This window comes from Phocoena sinus, chromosome 3 (genome assembly GCF_008692025.1).
Source record: "Phocoena sinus isolate mPhoSin1 chromosome 3, mPhoSin1.pri, whole genome shotgun sequence".
Classification (NCBI taxonomy): Eukaryota; Metazoa; Chordata; class Mammalia; order Artiodactyla; family Phocoenidae; genus Phocoena; species Phocoena sinus.
In genome coordinates this window covers 141,297,367-141,315,239 of record NC_045765.1, presented here as the reverse complement: position 1 = coordinate 141,315,239, position 17,873 = coordinate 141,297,367, and the positions used below count along the sequence as shown (strand labels likewise).

Below are 17,873 nucleotides of genomic sequence, written 5' to 3'. Positions count from 1 at the left end.
AACCAGAGGATTTAAAAGAAGAAAGGAAGAAAGAAGAAAGAAAAAAAGAAAAAAAGAAAGAAAGAGAAAGAAAGGGAGAAAGGAAGAAAGAGAGAACCATGGCCAGGCAATATCCACCACAAAGGTTCTGGTTTCATTAACTTGGGCTGGATATCTGTTTTGTTATGCTTCTCTTTTTGCCCTTTTTAAAAAAAGTTAACCAGGTAAATACAATGAGCAACTTGATTGAGAACAACTAGTCTGGAAGAAGTAGAAACACATAAGGAGAGGGAAGTTGGATTGGTTGATGGAGAAAGTTGCAGAGCCTTTCACCCTAGGTAAATAGTATGCAAAAAGAAAAATGACGTCTTAAGGTTTTCAACCTCATGAAGGGGGTAGGCCCAGTTTGTGTGGAAAGCTGGAACTGAACATTCTGCAGAAAGCTGGATACCTGGAAGAGCTCCCTCAATGGAAAGACTCAGCAAGAAAGGTTTCACTGTGGTCTAGTGTCTCAGCAAGGAGCTCATGGACCATCATTGGTCAGGCATGAAAAGTCAACCAGAAGATACCAGTGTTTTCAAAAAAGTGATATACATATAGGAGGAGGCACCTTGATTTTCATTATCCATAAATCCAAAATGTAGAACTCAAACCAAGACATTTACATGAAAAACTGGTGCAAAGGGATAAAAACAGTGGGGCTTCCCCAGAAGCAAACAACCCTAGGAATAGCTTCACTACCCAGAGTAGACAAGGTTCCCACAGGAAACAAATTCCACTGAAGACTAGGCCTGTGATGAAAAATTCTTCAGTACTCGAGGAAGAAAAAAATGCCATGAGAATGAGAACATGCAGAAACTATATATTCTGGATCAATCTGAGAGAGACTTCTATATAAACATATTTAACATGTTCAAAGAAATAAAAATAGGAAAAATCCAGTAGGCCAGGAAAGAAAAAAACAGACTTAAAACAAAATAAAACATACAGAAATTAAATTTATTTATAATTTAATTAAAATTATTTTATAATTAAAATAATTTTTAAAAATCCTCTATAGGTTGGTTAAAGGGTATAGCCTATATATACATAGCTGAAAAAAAGAACTGAAAAATTAGAAGACAGAGCTGAAGAAATCACAGAAAGCTGCCGAATAGTCCACATAGAGAGAAATAGATAAAAAACAGTGGTCTTGAGTATGGATTTTTGGAGACTACTAATGCTTTTTGGAATACAGAACAGTGGGTTGACATTTTAGATACATGAGAGACAGAGATAGTATATAGGAAAAATCAATTATCCTAAAATTTCAGAGAAATCTAAACTTGTATATTGTCACCATGTTGTTGAGTTTCTGTGTTTGCTAAGAAGGGCAAAAGACATTCTTGTAATATTAAAAATTTTGTAAAAAAATTTTTGTAGCAGTAGTTGAAAGTATGTTTGAATGATAAACTTGAGACTGTGAATCTTTGAGGAAACTGCATAATTGTTTCAGACATTTTGTTGTAGGAAACTGCTTACTCAATCAAAAATGTAAGCTATGATTTTCATAGGAAGTTAATCTAATTAGCTGACCTTGTGATAATTAACAGTTGAGCTAAATCTTACTTATCTATTAGAATTCTAATTAATTCTACCAGAATGAAAGACCAAGCAGATCCTCTTAGTATTAGAAACAGAGCTAAAGTCATTCTTCCTTGAAAAAAGTAAAATAATATGATTTCAGATGATTAGCTGTAAAAAGTGCAGAAACTCAGTTTTCTTAAACACTAGTAAAGTTAAAACTGCAAAATTAAAATTCAGTAAATACCATTTATGTAAATTTTAAAAATCCAAAACAACATTGAGTATTTCTTTAATTGGTACGGATGTACTTAGTACAAGTAAAAAATGTGGACCAGAAGGATACACTCTAACTTAATGAAAGTGACTGTAAGAGAAGGAGGCTGAAGGAAAGAAAGAAATAGGTGAGGGATATTAAGAGGTACAAAATATGAGTCAGGAGTATGGAATGTACAGTGTAAAGAATGTAGTCAATAACTACATAATATCTTATATGGTGACAGACGGTAACTAGACTTACCATAGCAATCATTTTGAAACATATAGAAATATCGAATTACTATCTTGTGTAACAGGAACTAACATAGTGTTTTAGGTCCATTATACTTCAAAACCAACCAAATAAACAAACAAACTCATAGAAAAAGAGATCAGATTTGTGGTGATGAGAGGCAGGGTTGGCAGGAGGGGGAAGTGGATGAAGGCAGTCAAAAAGGTAAAACTTCCAATTATAAGATAAATAAGTACTAGGGATGTCATGTACAACATGGTAAATATAATTAACACTGCTGTATGTTATATATGGAAGTTGTTAAGAGAATAAATCCTGAGTTCTCATCACAAGGAAAACATATATCTTTTTCTATTTCTTTAATTTTGTTATTTATAGATGAGATGATGGATGTTCACTAAACATTGTGGTAATCATTTCATGATCCATGTAAGTCAAATCATTATGCTGTACACCTTAAAGTTATACAATGCTCTATGTCAATTATATCTCAATAAAACTGGAAGAAGAAAAAAAAAAAAGAAAGTGACTGTATCTGAGTAGTGTGGGAGAGAAGAATGGACCTGGGCTTTTTTAGTGGGAGAGGTGATGTGTTACAAAGTACTCTATTGTATCTGTGATTGTTTTTCTTATAAAAAGGTTCTGAAGTATTTACCTGTATGTATACACAGACATATATGTACATGATGAGTATATGTCCACCTGGATGTTTGTTATATTTCTGTAAGCTTTTCTCTTTATATGAATGGTGCTTTGTGACCATCTAGAAGGGTGGGATAGGGAAGATGGGACGGAGGGAGACGCAAGAGGGAAGAGATATGGGAACATATGTATATGTATAACTGATTGACTTTGTTATAAAGCAGAAACTAACACACCATTGTAAAGCAATTATACTCCAATAAAGATGTAAAAAAAAAGTAATACAATCATTACTATTTATTATTTGTTTATAGTTCTGTTTAGATGTAGATTTTTAAACTGTGTGCTAAATGACACATAAAGGCTGATTTGTCCATTTCCACTATTCATTCAATCTTTATCCTCTGTTTATATGGATAATCTAGAAGTTTAGCGCAAATTAATTCAAGAGCTAGTTTTCAAATTAAATAACCCCCAAATGTATATTTTTGTCCTTAATAATATCAAAGGAGTTGTTCTCACCTTCATAGATTTTCTATTTTCTGATTTCACAGGCAACTCCCTCAAACTTGTTTGGGCAGGAACACAAACATTGTCCATCCAGCAGAATCTCATTCCCTCCATTTTGGCACGGTTGGCATTTTCTTACACTGAATTCATTGATGTAGTCTTCAATGGCTCTTTCCAAATTTTGTTTCTTTAGGTGTGCATCTTTTATTTTCACTGGAATCAGATCATATATCGGAGACAGCTGCAGGAGAGCAAAACATTTAATTTTAGGTCTTTTTCTATAGACAGAGCTTGTGCAGTATTTTTCACTAAATTATTTATCCATTGCTTCATTAATTCAACAAGGGCTTATTGAATGATTATTATTGCCAGATATGATGATGATGTTAGCTTTTAAGACTGCCAGTGATCAAAACTAGTCATGATCTCTGTAATCATGGAGATCCCATTATGGAGGTAAGGAGACTGATATTAAAATAATCATACAGACAAATTTAAAATGGAAACTGTGACTAGGTGCTATAAAGGACGGGTATATGTATTTTAACAATGAACAGTCAGGGATTTAAAGTTTTAGCAGGCTAATTTACTGACATATTGTGAATCCTTTTTGCTGCCTTTATTCTGCCTCCCCTTTTCCAGAAGGTAGGCAAGTGCTTGCGATCTCTTGTCTAAGAGGAGGTTTGTGTGTGATGCCAGTCCAGAATGCCCCTAAAGGCAAATTCTTTATTGATTTTTTTTCTTTAAAAGCCTGAACTCATTGATAAATTTTTGTTGGGAGAAGGAGTGTGGGAAGAATGCCACCAAGGTGGGGGCATTCCTTCAGTCCAGGAAGGGGGTAGAGTTAGCATGTACCTCAAGTAGCAGGAAACCATAGCTAGATCTCTAGCAGCTATTTTGGGAAGTAGCAAAATCTTTGGAGTGCCCCTAGGGAAGGTGGCTATCAAGGAAGAGGCTACAGCTTTGTCAATGACTCCCATGTCCAATCTTGGCATGGAAGGTTTGCAACCAGTTCAAGTGAACTTGTAAAGTTGAACAATGAGGTTATCAAGATGACCACTATGGACTAAATACTTACATATATCATATCTTCATTTCCCAGACAGAAGCATCAGGACAGGCAAGAGCTACCCTGAACCCCATCCAACAAATGAATGAAGGATGAATTTTCCAGCAGCATGGAAGGATGGGATCTCAATGTCAAATTTAATTATACTAAAATAAATGAAGTAAAATGATTTATTTTGTACACTTAAATTCCTGGAGTAAGATACGTAGTTGCTACCATTGAATCAGGAAAGTTTGGAAAGGCTTTCCTGAGAAAATGACTATGAAGTTGAGATTTGAGGGTGTTAAGGCGGAAAGATTACTCTAGTAATATAGGGCAGAATTCAAAAAATGCTTAGTTATGTTACATATAAAACACATATAGAATATACAGGGCTATGTTTTATGTACATATGTAAAACATGTATAGAAAACTTGTAACGTATGCCTATTTAATGTAAGCAAATTCAATTGTGTGACTATAAAGGTGTTTGAGTAGATAAACTGTAAGAAATTGAGACCCTTTGGTGGCACAGTACTTTGAAATAAGAGATCACAAAATTTAGAAGCAATTGGAATTGAAAGACAAGATTAAAAAATATACCACAGGACTTCCCTGGTGGCGCAGTGGTTAAGAATCCACCTGCCAATGCAGGGGACATGGGTTCGAGCCCTGGTCCAGGAAGATCCCACATGCTGCTGAGCAACTAAGCCCGTGCACCACAACTACTGAGCCTGCGCTCTGGAGCCTGCGAGGCACAACTACTGAAGCCCACATGCCACAACTACTGAAGCCTGTGCGCCTAGAGCCCGTGCTCCACAGCAAGAGAAGCCATGACAATAAGTCCACGCACCACAACGAAGACCCAATGTAGTCATAAATAAATAAATTTATTTAAAAAAATAGTTATATATATATATATATATATATATATATATATATATATATATATACACACACACACACACACCACAAATTCCTGCCAAAGGGTAATGATGGATTAAATAAAGTCAACTAATCCTTTTTCTGAGGACAATGAGAAAAGCTGAACAAGATAAAAGTAAAATTAAAAAATTTGCTTGAAAGCCCTGGAGAACTAACAAGGTAACAAAACATTACTAGGCTAAGATCTGGGAGGAGGTAGAAGTTCAGTGAGGTGAGCCCAGTACTTCTGGGTCAACAGTCCCCTTGACACATTTCCTAAATCAGGAAGAGGCAGTCGAGGAGCTAAGAGGTAGAGCAACACATTACTGGGCTGGGGAAAAAAGGTTGGAATTCAGGACAGCAAAGGTAAAAAAGCTGTGCTTTGGGTTGGGCCCCAAAGGACTGCAGCCCTAGAAGTAAAAGGGAATTGGAATTGAGGTGGTCCTGGCAAAGACTGCAGCTGGTTTTAAAATAATTCTGAGTCATTAGTACCCCAGAGGCTTTTCAGATACAAATATATATTTCTTTTGAAGACAATAAAAGCATCTCAGTCCTCAAGCTACTCTGATAGCAATTTTTTTTTTTTTTTTTTTTTTTTTTTTTTTTTTTTTATGCGTTACGCGGGCCTCTCACTGCTGTGGCCCCTCCCGTTGCGGAGGACAGGCTCCGGACGCGCAGGCCCAGCGGCCATGGCTCACGGGCCCAGCCGCTCCGCGGCATGTGGGATCCTCCCAGACCGGGGCACGAACCCGTGTCCCCTGCATCGGCAGGCAGACTCTCAACCACTGCGCCACCAGGGAAGCCCCCTGATAGCAATTTTTAAAGTATAATATCCAGCCCACAATAAAAGTAACTAGGTACACAAGGAAATGAGCCAACGTGAATGAGAATCAGTAGAAATAATAGAAATGAGAAACAGAGCTTGGGAATGCCAAGATTTGAGTTATCAGATGTAGACATTAAAAGAGCTACGTTTACGTAAGCATAAGAGACAAAATTAAAAATTTTAGCAGAGAACTGAAAATTATTTTTAAAAATAGAAGATTTGAAAAAAAATAAACAAAGAGAATTGGAATTTGCTATTATAATATACAAATTAATGGACTGGTTAAATAGTGGATTTAACACAACTGAAGTAAAGTTAATGAATTGAAATATAGGTTAGAAGGAGATATTGATAATGAAGCATGAAGAGATTCAAAGTCAGGAAATACAGAAAGACAATAGGAAACATAAAAGAGAGAGTGAGGGGATTCCCTGGTGGCGCAGTGGTTGAGAGTCTGCCTGCCGATGCAGGGGACACAGGTTCATGTCCCGGTCCGGGAAGATTCCACATGCCGTGGAGCGGCTGGGCCTGTGAGCCATGGCCGCTGAGCCTGCACATCCCGAACCTGTGCTTTGCAACGGGAGAGGCCACAACAGTGAGAGGCCCGCGTACCAAAAAAAAACATAATATTTTACTATTTTTTGAACTTCTCCAAGAAGATAAATTTAAAAAGTGTTTCATGGTGGACTAACTATGGTTGCCTTCTGCTTAGGCAGAATATTGATATGAAAAGTCCAGGCTTTCAATTCATGAAGAAAGAAACATAGAGATATTTTAGATGGAATGCCCACCAATCTAAAAATCTGGGGGTCAATAGTTGACCTTGAAAATAGGATAAAACTATATTTTGCATCCAGCCAGTAGGACTGTGCCAACAGAGTTGATGAAGGTTTTTGAATAGTTCTAGTAAATCCAGTAGTAAATCTTCAGCAGATACTTTACTGACTTGAGATTTTAAAAGTCAGCTCTAGAATATGATGGACTCTTATTAAGACCTCCTCAGAGAACAGTCTTGGATCGGTACAAGGACAGTCGAACTCCCTTTGTAGAAATGAGAAGACAAGACACTTTAGGTGTCCATCTGAATGTAAACATCCACCTAAATCAATTTTTTTCTTGTTTGTTTGTTTTGGCCATGCAGCTTGTGGGATCTTAGTTCCCTGACCAGAGATTGAACCCAGGCCCTTGGCAGTGAAAGTGTGGAGTCTTAACCAACTGGACCGCCAGGGAGTTCCGAATCAATTCTTTTTTTATTTAAGATCTTCTGAAACAGATTTATTTCACTGAGTTCAAGATAATGAATTTAAATATTATTTAAATATGACAAAGGGGGTCTCTTCTGATTTTAATTTTATATATGGGCATGCTAATTTGGACAACTATTTTCCTCTCTTTGTCCTAGTTTTGGGACAAAATATGTGAAGACTCTCACAGATGTGCTCGCATATTTACAACTGGGTAGATTTCCACAACCTAAAGGGAGAGTACATTACAATTTTCTGGTTTCTGAGTTTCTCTCTCACATAAATGAAGTAGTTTTGGTGGTTTCACTCACTCTTTAAAGACAATAATGAAGAATGAAGGAACACAATTCTCTAATAACTAGTCCTATCAAAAATGTCAACATGTTGGACTTCCCTGGCAGTCCAGTGGTTAAGACTCCACACTCCCATTGCCAGGGGCATGGGTTTGATCCCTGGTCAGGGTACTAAGATCCCGCATGCTGTGTAGTGCGGCAAAAAAAAAAAAAAGTCAACATGTTTATAACTCAAGTTAATCAAAAGGAAGTAGGGGGCAATCAAAGATAAATTTGACCCAAGGGAAGAAAATTGTGAAACATACAGGGAAAATTGAAAGCTATAGAAGAAAGTAGGAAAAATACTTTCTAATAATTTCAGGAACAAAACAGCAATAAAGGAAAACACATAGCCTTTATAGTTAGTTTGGGGAGAGAATGGTGAGGCTAAGTAACATTGGCATTTATATCTTTATAATTATAATGTAGTTTTTCCCCTTAGGAATAAGCACCAAGACTGTAAAGTCCCAAAAGTTTTATAAACGGAAGACTATTATAATCAAGACACAAAAAGGAAAGGATTTCCTGACCATGAGAACTGTTCACTCTTGGTCTTATTTTCTGAGAACTTATGAACTTCTCTTTCACAAAGGCCCTTGAAAAATACAATTCTCCTGTGTTGGAAGTGGTGGTATGATGTCACCTGAAGGCAAGGGACAACTGGGGCAGAAGGAAGGGAACTAACAATTTCTGTGCAACTATTTTGTACCAATCTGTGCTATAGTCTCTATACAAGCAATCACATTAAATCCTCAAATAAACATGGAGTCCTGGAGAATTCAGTGTTGCGGAAGTCAGAAAATATTACACATCTAGTGAGGAGCAGAGACTCAGACTCAGCCCGGTTGGTCTGATGCCCCCTCTGTGCCTTTCTTCTACACCGTGCTTCTTTCAGGGATGGGACGGGAGTGCATTTGGATGCTTACGTCTCTTTCAGATGAAGTTAACTGTTCATCTGAACCAGCAATTACATTTAGTAAGAAAATGACAAAATCTTCTATTTGAAAATAAATATTTCTTACTTTTTGATTTATGAGTACTGGAGCATCGTTTAAGGAAGAGGCCCAATTTACAAAGTCAGTCACATTAATCACCCTGGCTCCTTTGAGAAGCTTCTCTTTCAGTTCAGTTGCATATTTTCTTGTTCCTCCTCTTATGAATGAAATAACATCATCGATGAGGCTTTCACTCGTGATGTTTGCTGAGAAGAGAAAGAAGATATAAGTGAAGCATGTATATAGTTCTGTGACATCTGATAGACATTTATTGAACCCCTTTCATAAGGTATAGTCTAGTACATTTATTGAATTTTACTTATAAATATTACTTATGTAATTTTTTTCACCCCAAATATCCAAGGGTCATTTTTATTAGTAGTCAATTATAGATTTCAATCATCTTTTTAAAGAAAATATAAATGGTATGATGCTTGAGATACATTAATAATTTAAAGTTCATCACCTAAGCACATGCACACCTGGGAACACGACTCTTGATTGGATACATTTGTTGTTGCAGACTTAGCTTCATAATTATATTTTGTATAAGTTTGCTTTAAACTATTTTAATATTATAAAAAACTTCAGAGTATAAAAAAGAATAAAGTAAAAAGCATAATTTCTTTCCACCCCAATTTTTACGTTATTTCTCCCTCAGTCTCTCCCAGACTAAACCGCTTTAAAAAAGTTTTGGTGAATCATTTAGAGTTGTGAATTTTTTGAACTAAAAAGTAATTTCAAGGTGATTTTTGTTCATCCTTCCTTATTTCTATAGATGAGAAGACTGAGCCTCAGAGAGATGGAGTGACTAGCCCAAGGTCACACAGTAAGCTTAATGGCCAAATTTTGAAATTATGACATGTGATGGCAAGGTCAGTTTTCTTTTCACTTCATCAGTAGTTTCCAAGCATGGCCACATGTTAGCGGCTGGTATGCTTTTAAAAATATTAGGTTTTCCTCTCTTCTACTTCTCCACTATCAGCTGACCCTTTTTTTTTTTTACATCTTTATTGGAGTATAATTGCTTTACAGTGGTGTGTTAGTTTCTGCTTTATAACAAAGTAAATCAGCTATACATATACATATATCCCCATATCTCCTCCCTCTTGCGTCTCCTTCCCACCTCCCTATCCCACCCTTCTAGGTGGACACAAAGCGCTGAGCTGATCTCCCTGTGCTCTGTGTCAGCCGACTCTTTAAATCACTCTTGAAGTGAGTCTCAAGCATTTGTATTTCTGAGAATGCTCTCAAGTATTTCTGATTAGAGTAAAAATTGAGAACTCCAGCACTACCTCATGCTTATAAATCTGCTAATGATTAGCAACAGAAGTAATATTTATATCAAAAAAATTATATTTTTAAAAATGTTATACACTGATTTAATGTTAAGGATGGATTAGGTATTTTCTTTTTTTCACCCAGTTTTATTGAGATATAATCACATACAATACTGTATAAGTTTAAGGTGTACAGCATGATGACTTGACATACATATATATTGCAAAATGATTATCACAATAGGTTTAGTTAACATACATTACCTCATATAGTTAGAAAAATTATCTTTTCCTTGTGATGAGAACATTTAGGATCTATTCTCTTAGCAGCTTTCAAATACATCACACAGCAGTGTTAACTATAGTCATCAGGTTGTACATTCCATCCCCAGTACTTATTTATCTTATAACTGGAAGCTTGTACCTTTTGACCAATTGGGTGAAGGTGAATTAGGGATTTTGAGTCAGGTGGAAGATTGAGTTAGGGAGATGGCTTTGGCCTTCTCTTTTCTTGATGGACACAGACAGAACTGCCACTAGGCCATTTGGAAGCTTTGTTTAAATTAGGGGAAAAAAAGAAAACTTTCCTCAAGATGTTTTTCTATCATCGGGCTTCTACCATTGCCATGATAAAAATACAAATCTACAATGACCACAGTGTGAATGGCTGTATTCCCCAGAGCTGTGCAGTTCACGACCTGCACAATGATGATACCATTGAATACATGTCCCCAGGTTACTTGTGTTTATAATGGTTTGGGAACCACTGTGAAGGTAAAATAGCTTTTGGGAATTCCCTGGCAGTTCAGTGGTTAGGACTCTGTGCTTTTACCACCCAGGGCCTGGGATCAGTCCCTGGCCAGTGAACTAAGATCCCACAAGCTAGTGTGGCTTGGCAAAAAAAGAAAAAAGAAAAAAGAAAAGAAAAAAGAAAAGAAAAAAGATAAAATAGTTTTTAAGCACTTTCAATTTGTTGTTGTTGTTGTTGTTTTTTATAAAGAGGGGAGACAATAAAGAAGGCTCATAGTGACAGGGCAGTGCTCATTGACCTTTCCTCCTTCTTTTCACCCTAGTGAGTTAGGCCATACTTACCAATTTTACCATCACCCCTCTTTAAGCAATTGTCTGAATTAATATTTCCTGTGATTTCAATTCCAGCATTCAGAGATAAATCCAGATTAAACCCGAGGCATCTCTGTATATCCCTTAGTTCAACACCTGTTTAATATATTTAGTTAGAAATTATTAGATTATGTCTATCAACGTCATAAATCAATTCCAATTTTGCTATTTTGTAAGAAACATACTTACTTGGATTCCTAGACATTATTACTGAACTCAAATGCAAGGTTATATCTGCCCTGCTTTGCCCTCATATTAGAATCTAATGGTCTCCTTTGACTTTGCTTGTCAACTTAATGGTGAAGGACCGATAAATTTACCCTTTGTTAAAAGGGACATGAGTCAGGCAAGGATGGCTATAGTCCATCCTTACCTCTAATACCATAAAAGGGAGACAATATCTAACGTGTATTGAGTGATTGTATGCCCGGCATCATTCTAATCATCTTGTGTAAGTCAACTAATTTAATCCTCTCATTGACTTTCTGAGATAAGTTTTATTATCATCCTCCTTTTACAGACGAGCATGAGGAATAACAAAGCAGTTAAGGAACCTGCTGATGGTACTCAACTAGTAATTAGCCAAGTAGGTATTAGAAACAAGAGCTGTCTGGCTATTAAGCACTTCTCTGTATCAACTTCATAATTTGGTCATGGGATGCATCAACATCTCCTGATCCTCTTTGGAAGACTCAGTTCACCATTGAGATAGCTAGTTTGTTGCTTTGGGCAGATGGCTTAAATATATGACACTTTATTCTGGTCCTACGAATGCTGTTTAGTAGACATTGGTCTTGGGAGCTGACTCATTGTGGTGTGTGGTTGCTCCAGTTATAACGAAGAAAAATCCCAATATTTACTCAAGTATATAATTTATTGTCTATTCTCCTGATTTAAAAGAGGAAATTATTTCTTCATTTTAAGAGTAACTTCCCAGGTCTGAGCTCATTGATCATATCAGTTTTTGCTCTTATTTACCATTTCAGATCACACACACACACGTACACACACATATACAAACACATGGTTTTTTGTCCTGGAAGCCAAAATGCTCTACGAAAAAGGAAAGGGAGAAGTTAAGTTAATCCCAGGATCCCATGGTGAGACGTAGAAGTAGAGATCTGAGGCATTTAGTCATTCATTCATTCAACGAGTATCTTTTGTGTATCCACAATTACTGAGAACTTAAGAAATATCCAGTGGAATTTCCCATGGTAAAGGAGGAGGGAGGATAAAAATGGAAGATAATGCTAGAAATTCAGAATACTAGATTTCCAACCTTAACCTAAGAAGCATGAGAATTCTGATTCGAAGATGAGGATGAAAATACCTAAGTGACCCCCTAAAGCTTAGATTCTCTACCTCAGCTGTGGACCTCTCCACGACCAGACGGAGTCTGGATGCCCCAAACTAGAGGACGTGGCTTGGACCTTGGGTGTGGCAAAGCAGAGAAGTGAGAAGAATGACTTCCTCTTCAAAGACCCAGAGTCCACCTAATGATCTTTGTCTACTAAGGCCAGAAGGTAAGTAGATATAAGTAGGTAGCTCTGAGTTGTCCAAGATGAGAGATTTCAGCCCATGGAGTTTTTTCACCAAAGCAACTCTTAGCCTGAAGAGTTTTTTGTGTTTTGATCACCCTTGCTGAGCCTTTCTCTTCTGATTTTCAAGTTACTCAAGACACATTCCTCTTGTGCCCCTCTCCCATGTGATATCTATCAATATAGCCTACTGGGCAGGGCTCCTAGAGACCCCATTATGCCATCTTACTGGAATAACCTTGTGAGGCGGTATAAACCAAGAAACCTCATACTCTGCTCCCCTGGAAATGCATCTACCAGCCCAAGACTAGACTGAGACATCAAGAGCAACTGGTTCTGGCCATTCATATTTGTTTCATCCTTAAAGGGTTTATCCACGGTGGGGACAGTGTCAGGCTTTAAGATCAGAGCTGAATCCCATCTTTTGCTTGACACAGCCAAAGGCTAAGGAGAAAGAGCTATGGAAGTGCTTTTGGCAACACTTCCTTCCCTAAGAGACACAACCCAAATCTTTGAGAGCAGAGAGAGGAGCTATGCTGGCATCTTTCACCTCTTTAAAGAGTGCTGTAACTAAGCCTTAATTAATCACAAAATAAATATTAAAACTTATTAACATAGAAACTTGGCATCTAGTTTATTCTTAAAAGGCTTTGAGGAAGTCTTTAGGTCAGGATGGTAATTATGTAGCACATAGGCCTATTCTGTGCATATAGCAGACACTGATGATCAATCATAGACTCTCTTCCATGATTCAAGTGTGGTCAGAAACCTATTTATGGACCCGATTCAACTACCACCCCATAGTTGGAATTGTCATCATATGAGGTAAAACGAATTTTCCACTCTTGCTTTAGACTTACATGTTGTTAACATTGTTTCTTCCTTCCTCTCTTAGAGAAAATTTAGAACATTTCCTTTCCAATTCTGAACAATACTTTGGAAGATAATTGGCATACATATAATTGAACCAGTCTATGGATTAAGCAAGAGGTTATGTAAATGATGTCTTTTGTACTTTTCACTTTTTAAATAGTATTTCACTAAAAGCAGCACCACCAAATAACATTATATTGCAGTACGATTTTGTGCATTTCTCAGTAGTGCTGCTGAGAAGTGCAGGGCCAAGTCATCTTGTTTGAGGTGGAAGTCAATTTGCTGTTTGATAGGAGTTTAGAGGCCAAAGGGCAGGGAGAGAGTTCTCTCAAAGAAGCAGGTTACAAAACTCTACTCTAAAGCCTTTAACCATGGGAAGAGGATAACACTAACAATAGTTGATGGTTACAACAATGTTGGAAGTTAGAACTCTATTTCTAGCTATACCTTTCTGGTTCATGGAAGTTTTATCCAAAACATATATTAGTTCATAGAGTCCTCCTAGAGACCCAGAGCTACTGTAGTGGGTTCCATAGGTTTCCAAAAATGCAAAATATTCCCCCTTTTCATAGGTAGCTGGTAGAGCTTTTATAGAATCCAAGAAAGTTGTTGCCAGCATGACGTCCCGAGTTCTCATCACAAATCTTCCCAGGTGATTGACTCCTTTTACATGCAGAAATATTTTTTCCTTTGTTGTAGAGCCAAAGAAAAGAAATATGAGTTTTATCACCATTATTTTGAATTCAAAAATCACAAAATTTAGAATTTCCATAGTCAATACGTTTTTAGCAGTGACTGCAAGATATCGCTTTAACCCGCTTGGAATGGCAAACTTAAAATCATATCAAAACTGTTGACAAAGATGTGCAGAACCTGGAACTCTCAACCACTCTGCAGAACTGCTTGGTAGTTTCTTGTAAAAGTCAACACACATCTACCCCAATGGCCAGCAACTTCACTTCTACGTAAGATCAGTAAAAGAGTAGTTCACAAAAAGATCTGTATGAGACTTTTATAGTGGCTTTGGTCAGAATAGCTTAAAATTGAAAATGACAAATGTCCACTGACAGGGGAGTTAATAGACAAATTGTAGTCTATTCACACAAAGGAATGCTAGTTAGCAATAAAAGGGAACAAACTACTGATACAGGCAACGATATAAATAAATCTCAAAAGTACTATACTGAGGGCTTCCCTGGTGGCGCAGGGGTTGAGAGTGCGCCTGCCGATGCAGGGGACACGGGTTCGTGCCCCGGTCCGAGAAGATCCCACATGCCGCGGAGCGGCTGGGCCCGTGAGCCATGGCCGCTGAGCCTGCGCGTCCGGAGCCTGTGCTCTGCAGCGAGAGAGGCCACGACAGTGAGAGGCCCGCATACCGCAAAAAAATATATATATATTATACTGAGCGAAAAAATCAGGCACCAAAGAGTATATACTGTATGATTCTATTTATATGAAGTTGTAGAACAGGTGAAACTAAGCTGTGGTCGGAGAAATCTGGTCAGTAGTTGCCTCTCAGGCAGTAAGGGATTGATGCAAAGGGCATGAAGGAATTTTCTTGAGGTGATGGAAATATTCTACATCTTGTTTAAGGAGGTGGTTACAAAGGTGGATACAATAGTCAAAACTCATCATGGAACTAAATGCGCAAAATATTTTCATTTTATTGTATGCAAATTACACCTCCTTAAGTTGACTTAAAAATGTTAACAATGGAAGGAAATGTAGACGCTATATACGAAGCCCAATTTTATTTTACACATGAGGAAACTCTGATACAAATGTATCAAATTATTTTCCCCAAATCACACAGAGTCTGTGGTGGAGATTTGTCCCAAAAACCTAGGTCTCAGGTCTCTCTGTGCCTTCTACTAAGTCCTCTCAGTTTTTGATAACAGGAGGGACAGATAATATTTTAAGCTGTGGCTTTCAAGCCAATCTAAACACCTCAGCAGTTAATGTTCCCAGGGATGATGGCTTAAATTTCCAAAGGAAAACTGGGGCGGTCACAAAGAACTTTGTGATTTAATGCTATAGACTGTCTTGGCCAAAACTAAACTACAACTGACATCCACGATTTTGTGGAAGGTTCTTTTGAAGTTCTCCTGCTGTAGTTGTGGTTAGCACATGTTGATTGCATAGGAGTTTAATAGGCTTTATTATTTTTTTAAAGGTACACCTTGGTGTATACAAACATCACACCAAACTTTTTATGTTTTAGAAGCACAATTGTTCACACTGCATGACTTAACTTTAGGTGATTTTGGGTGATTCAGTATCTAACAAAAATCTTAAAGAAACTTACTCCATATATATATGTTCTCCACCTGATGACTTGCATAATAATTCTTAATGCAACCTCAAAGATGCACAAAACATATTTGGAATCCCTCTCGTTTTTGCTAAAATTAGGTGTATCTTGTCAGAAAGACATTGTGTTCCTTGACTCAACTTATTTTAGAGGTAGATCTTAGATTATTCCCAGCCAGATAGACTCTTGTTTCTTCCATCTTAAAGGAATAAAAAGAATCTCTTGGCCTGACTTGTTCGGCCATTTGCCACTCGTTTCTTCACGCTCATTAGAGGCAAAATTCCTTTAAAGAGCTTTCTGTACTAGCTCTTTCCAATTCCTCTCTTCCCAGTTTCTCTTAAATCTAACCCAGTCATGCTGCTGCCCTCACTACTCCAACAAAACTTCTCTTTTGTTCAAAACCTCTTCTGAAGGTCACCAGTGACCTTCACAACGCCAAAGCCAGTGCTTCTTAGTCCTCATCTTTCACATATTAGCACATTTGACACAGTTCATCACTCTTATCTCTTTGATAGAATTTATTTACTTTTTGTTATCTAGGGTAGTTCTTCTCAGAATGTACAGTGTGAACAAATCACCTAGAGAATCTTTTTAAAACACAATTCTAATTCAGTAGGTCTGGGGTAGGGTCTGAGATCCTAACTTCCCAGTGATGTTGTTGCTGCTGGTCCATGGACCGCACTTTGAGTAGCAAGGTTCTAAAGCATTACACTGGCCACATCTTGCTTTCCTTCACTCCTCTTTCTTCAGACCTCTTTCTATTGAAGTTCCCTGAGTTTAGTCTTTGATCTTCTCTTTTCTATCCACACTAACTTCATTAGTGGTCTCACCAAAGCCTATGACTTTAAGCACCTTCTATATATTAACAACTCTGAAACTTAGAGCTTAATCCCAGACCTCTTTCTCAAATTCCAGACTCATAACATCAACTTCCTATTTGATATCTCCAGTGGAATGTCTAATAGACATCTCAAACTTAATCTAACTAAAACTTAACTACTGGTCTTCTTCTCCAAACCTGCTCTACCTGAAATTTTCTCCATCTCAGTTGATAGCAACTCCATCTTTCCGGTTGCTCAGGCCAAAAACTTTGGCGTTTGTAGAATCATGTTTGACTCTACAACTGTCCTTTCTGAACTGTCATCATCTCTCATCTGGATTCTTGCAATAGTTTTAACAAACCTGCTTCCTTTTGCTCTTAACTTTCATAATATCTTCTCAACAGTATCCAGAGTAATCACTGAAGATATATTAGAATATGTCAACCTTCTATTCAAAACATTCCAATGGTCCCTCATGTCACTCACTGAAAAAACCAAACTCTTAGAACAGGCTGTGAGGCCCTTTATGATCTGATTCAAGGTAACCTCTCTAACCTTTTCTCCTTCTGTTCACTTTGGCCCAATGGGCAGGTATGTTCCCATCCTAGGGACTTGTCTTTAATAGATCCTTCTGCCAGATATATCATCCCAAATATAACTATTTGACTATTTCCTCTCCTTCAAATCTTTATTCAGAGCTCATCTCCTCAGTGAAGCCTACCCTAAGCTGCTTTTTTAATACTGCCATCTGCCCAGGAGTCCTGATTGCCATTATGCTACTCTACATTTCATTTTATTCTATAGCATCTATCATTTTCTAAATACTATATAGCTTCCTTTTTTACTGTTATGTTTGTTTCTGTCTATCTCCCCCTGCTAAACTTTCAGCTCCATGAGAAGAATCTTTATGAGTTTGGTTCACAAATGTATTTTAAGCACGTGGAACAGTGCCTGGCCACATAGTAAGTTCACAATTAAATATTTGTTGAACGACTTAAAAGATTTTCCAACTGCACCCTTTGGGTGAGTGTGCATGTGGATATAGAGGCAATGTATTGATCAACCCATTATACAATTAGGCATAGTATAAGTACTAAGAGTGAATGAGTGTTATTTTTTAAGTGGAAGAAGGGTATCTAAATAGGTGACTGTGTTATCAGAAAAGAAAGAGTGAGCATTTTACCAGCATCATACTGACTACAGAAAGTATATTCTGTATTTATTCCAGAGGCAATGAAACAAACTTCTAAATCTGGCTTAAATATTAAAAAACAAACACATTTTCAAAGTCTCAAATTAAAGGTATGATTACAAAGTAAGCAGACCAATTTCATATGCAATGTGTACAATTTCA

The 17,873-nt window shown here is 37.3% G+C and overlaps 1 protein-coding gene across 1 annotated transcript in view; it reads right to left on the bottom strand.

Annotated features, from left to right (window-relative positions):
- C9 (complement C9) overlaps positions 1–17,873 on the bottom strand; it is a 60,876-nt gene that overhangs the window by 11,209 nt on the left and 31,794 nt on the right. The window contains exons 6-9 of the mRNA XM_032628361.1: positions 13,835–14,075; positions 10,947–11,072; positions 8,602–8,780; positions 3,218–3,446 (exon numbers count right to left, since the gene is read on the bottom strand). Of these exons, the coding sequence (XP_032484252.1) occupies positions 3,231–3,446; positions 8,602–8,780; positions 10,947–11,072; positions 13,835–14,075 (762 nt within the window). The 3' untranslated portion in view covers positions 3,218–3,230. The remainder of the gene's footprint in view (positions 1–3,217; positions 3,447–8,601; positions 8,781–10,946; positions 11,073–13,834; positions 14,076–17,873) is intronic.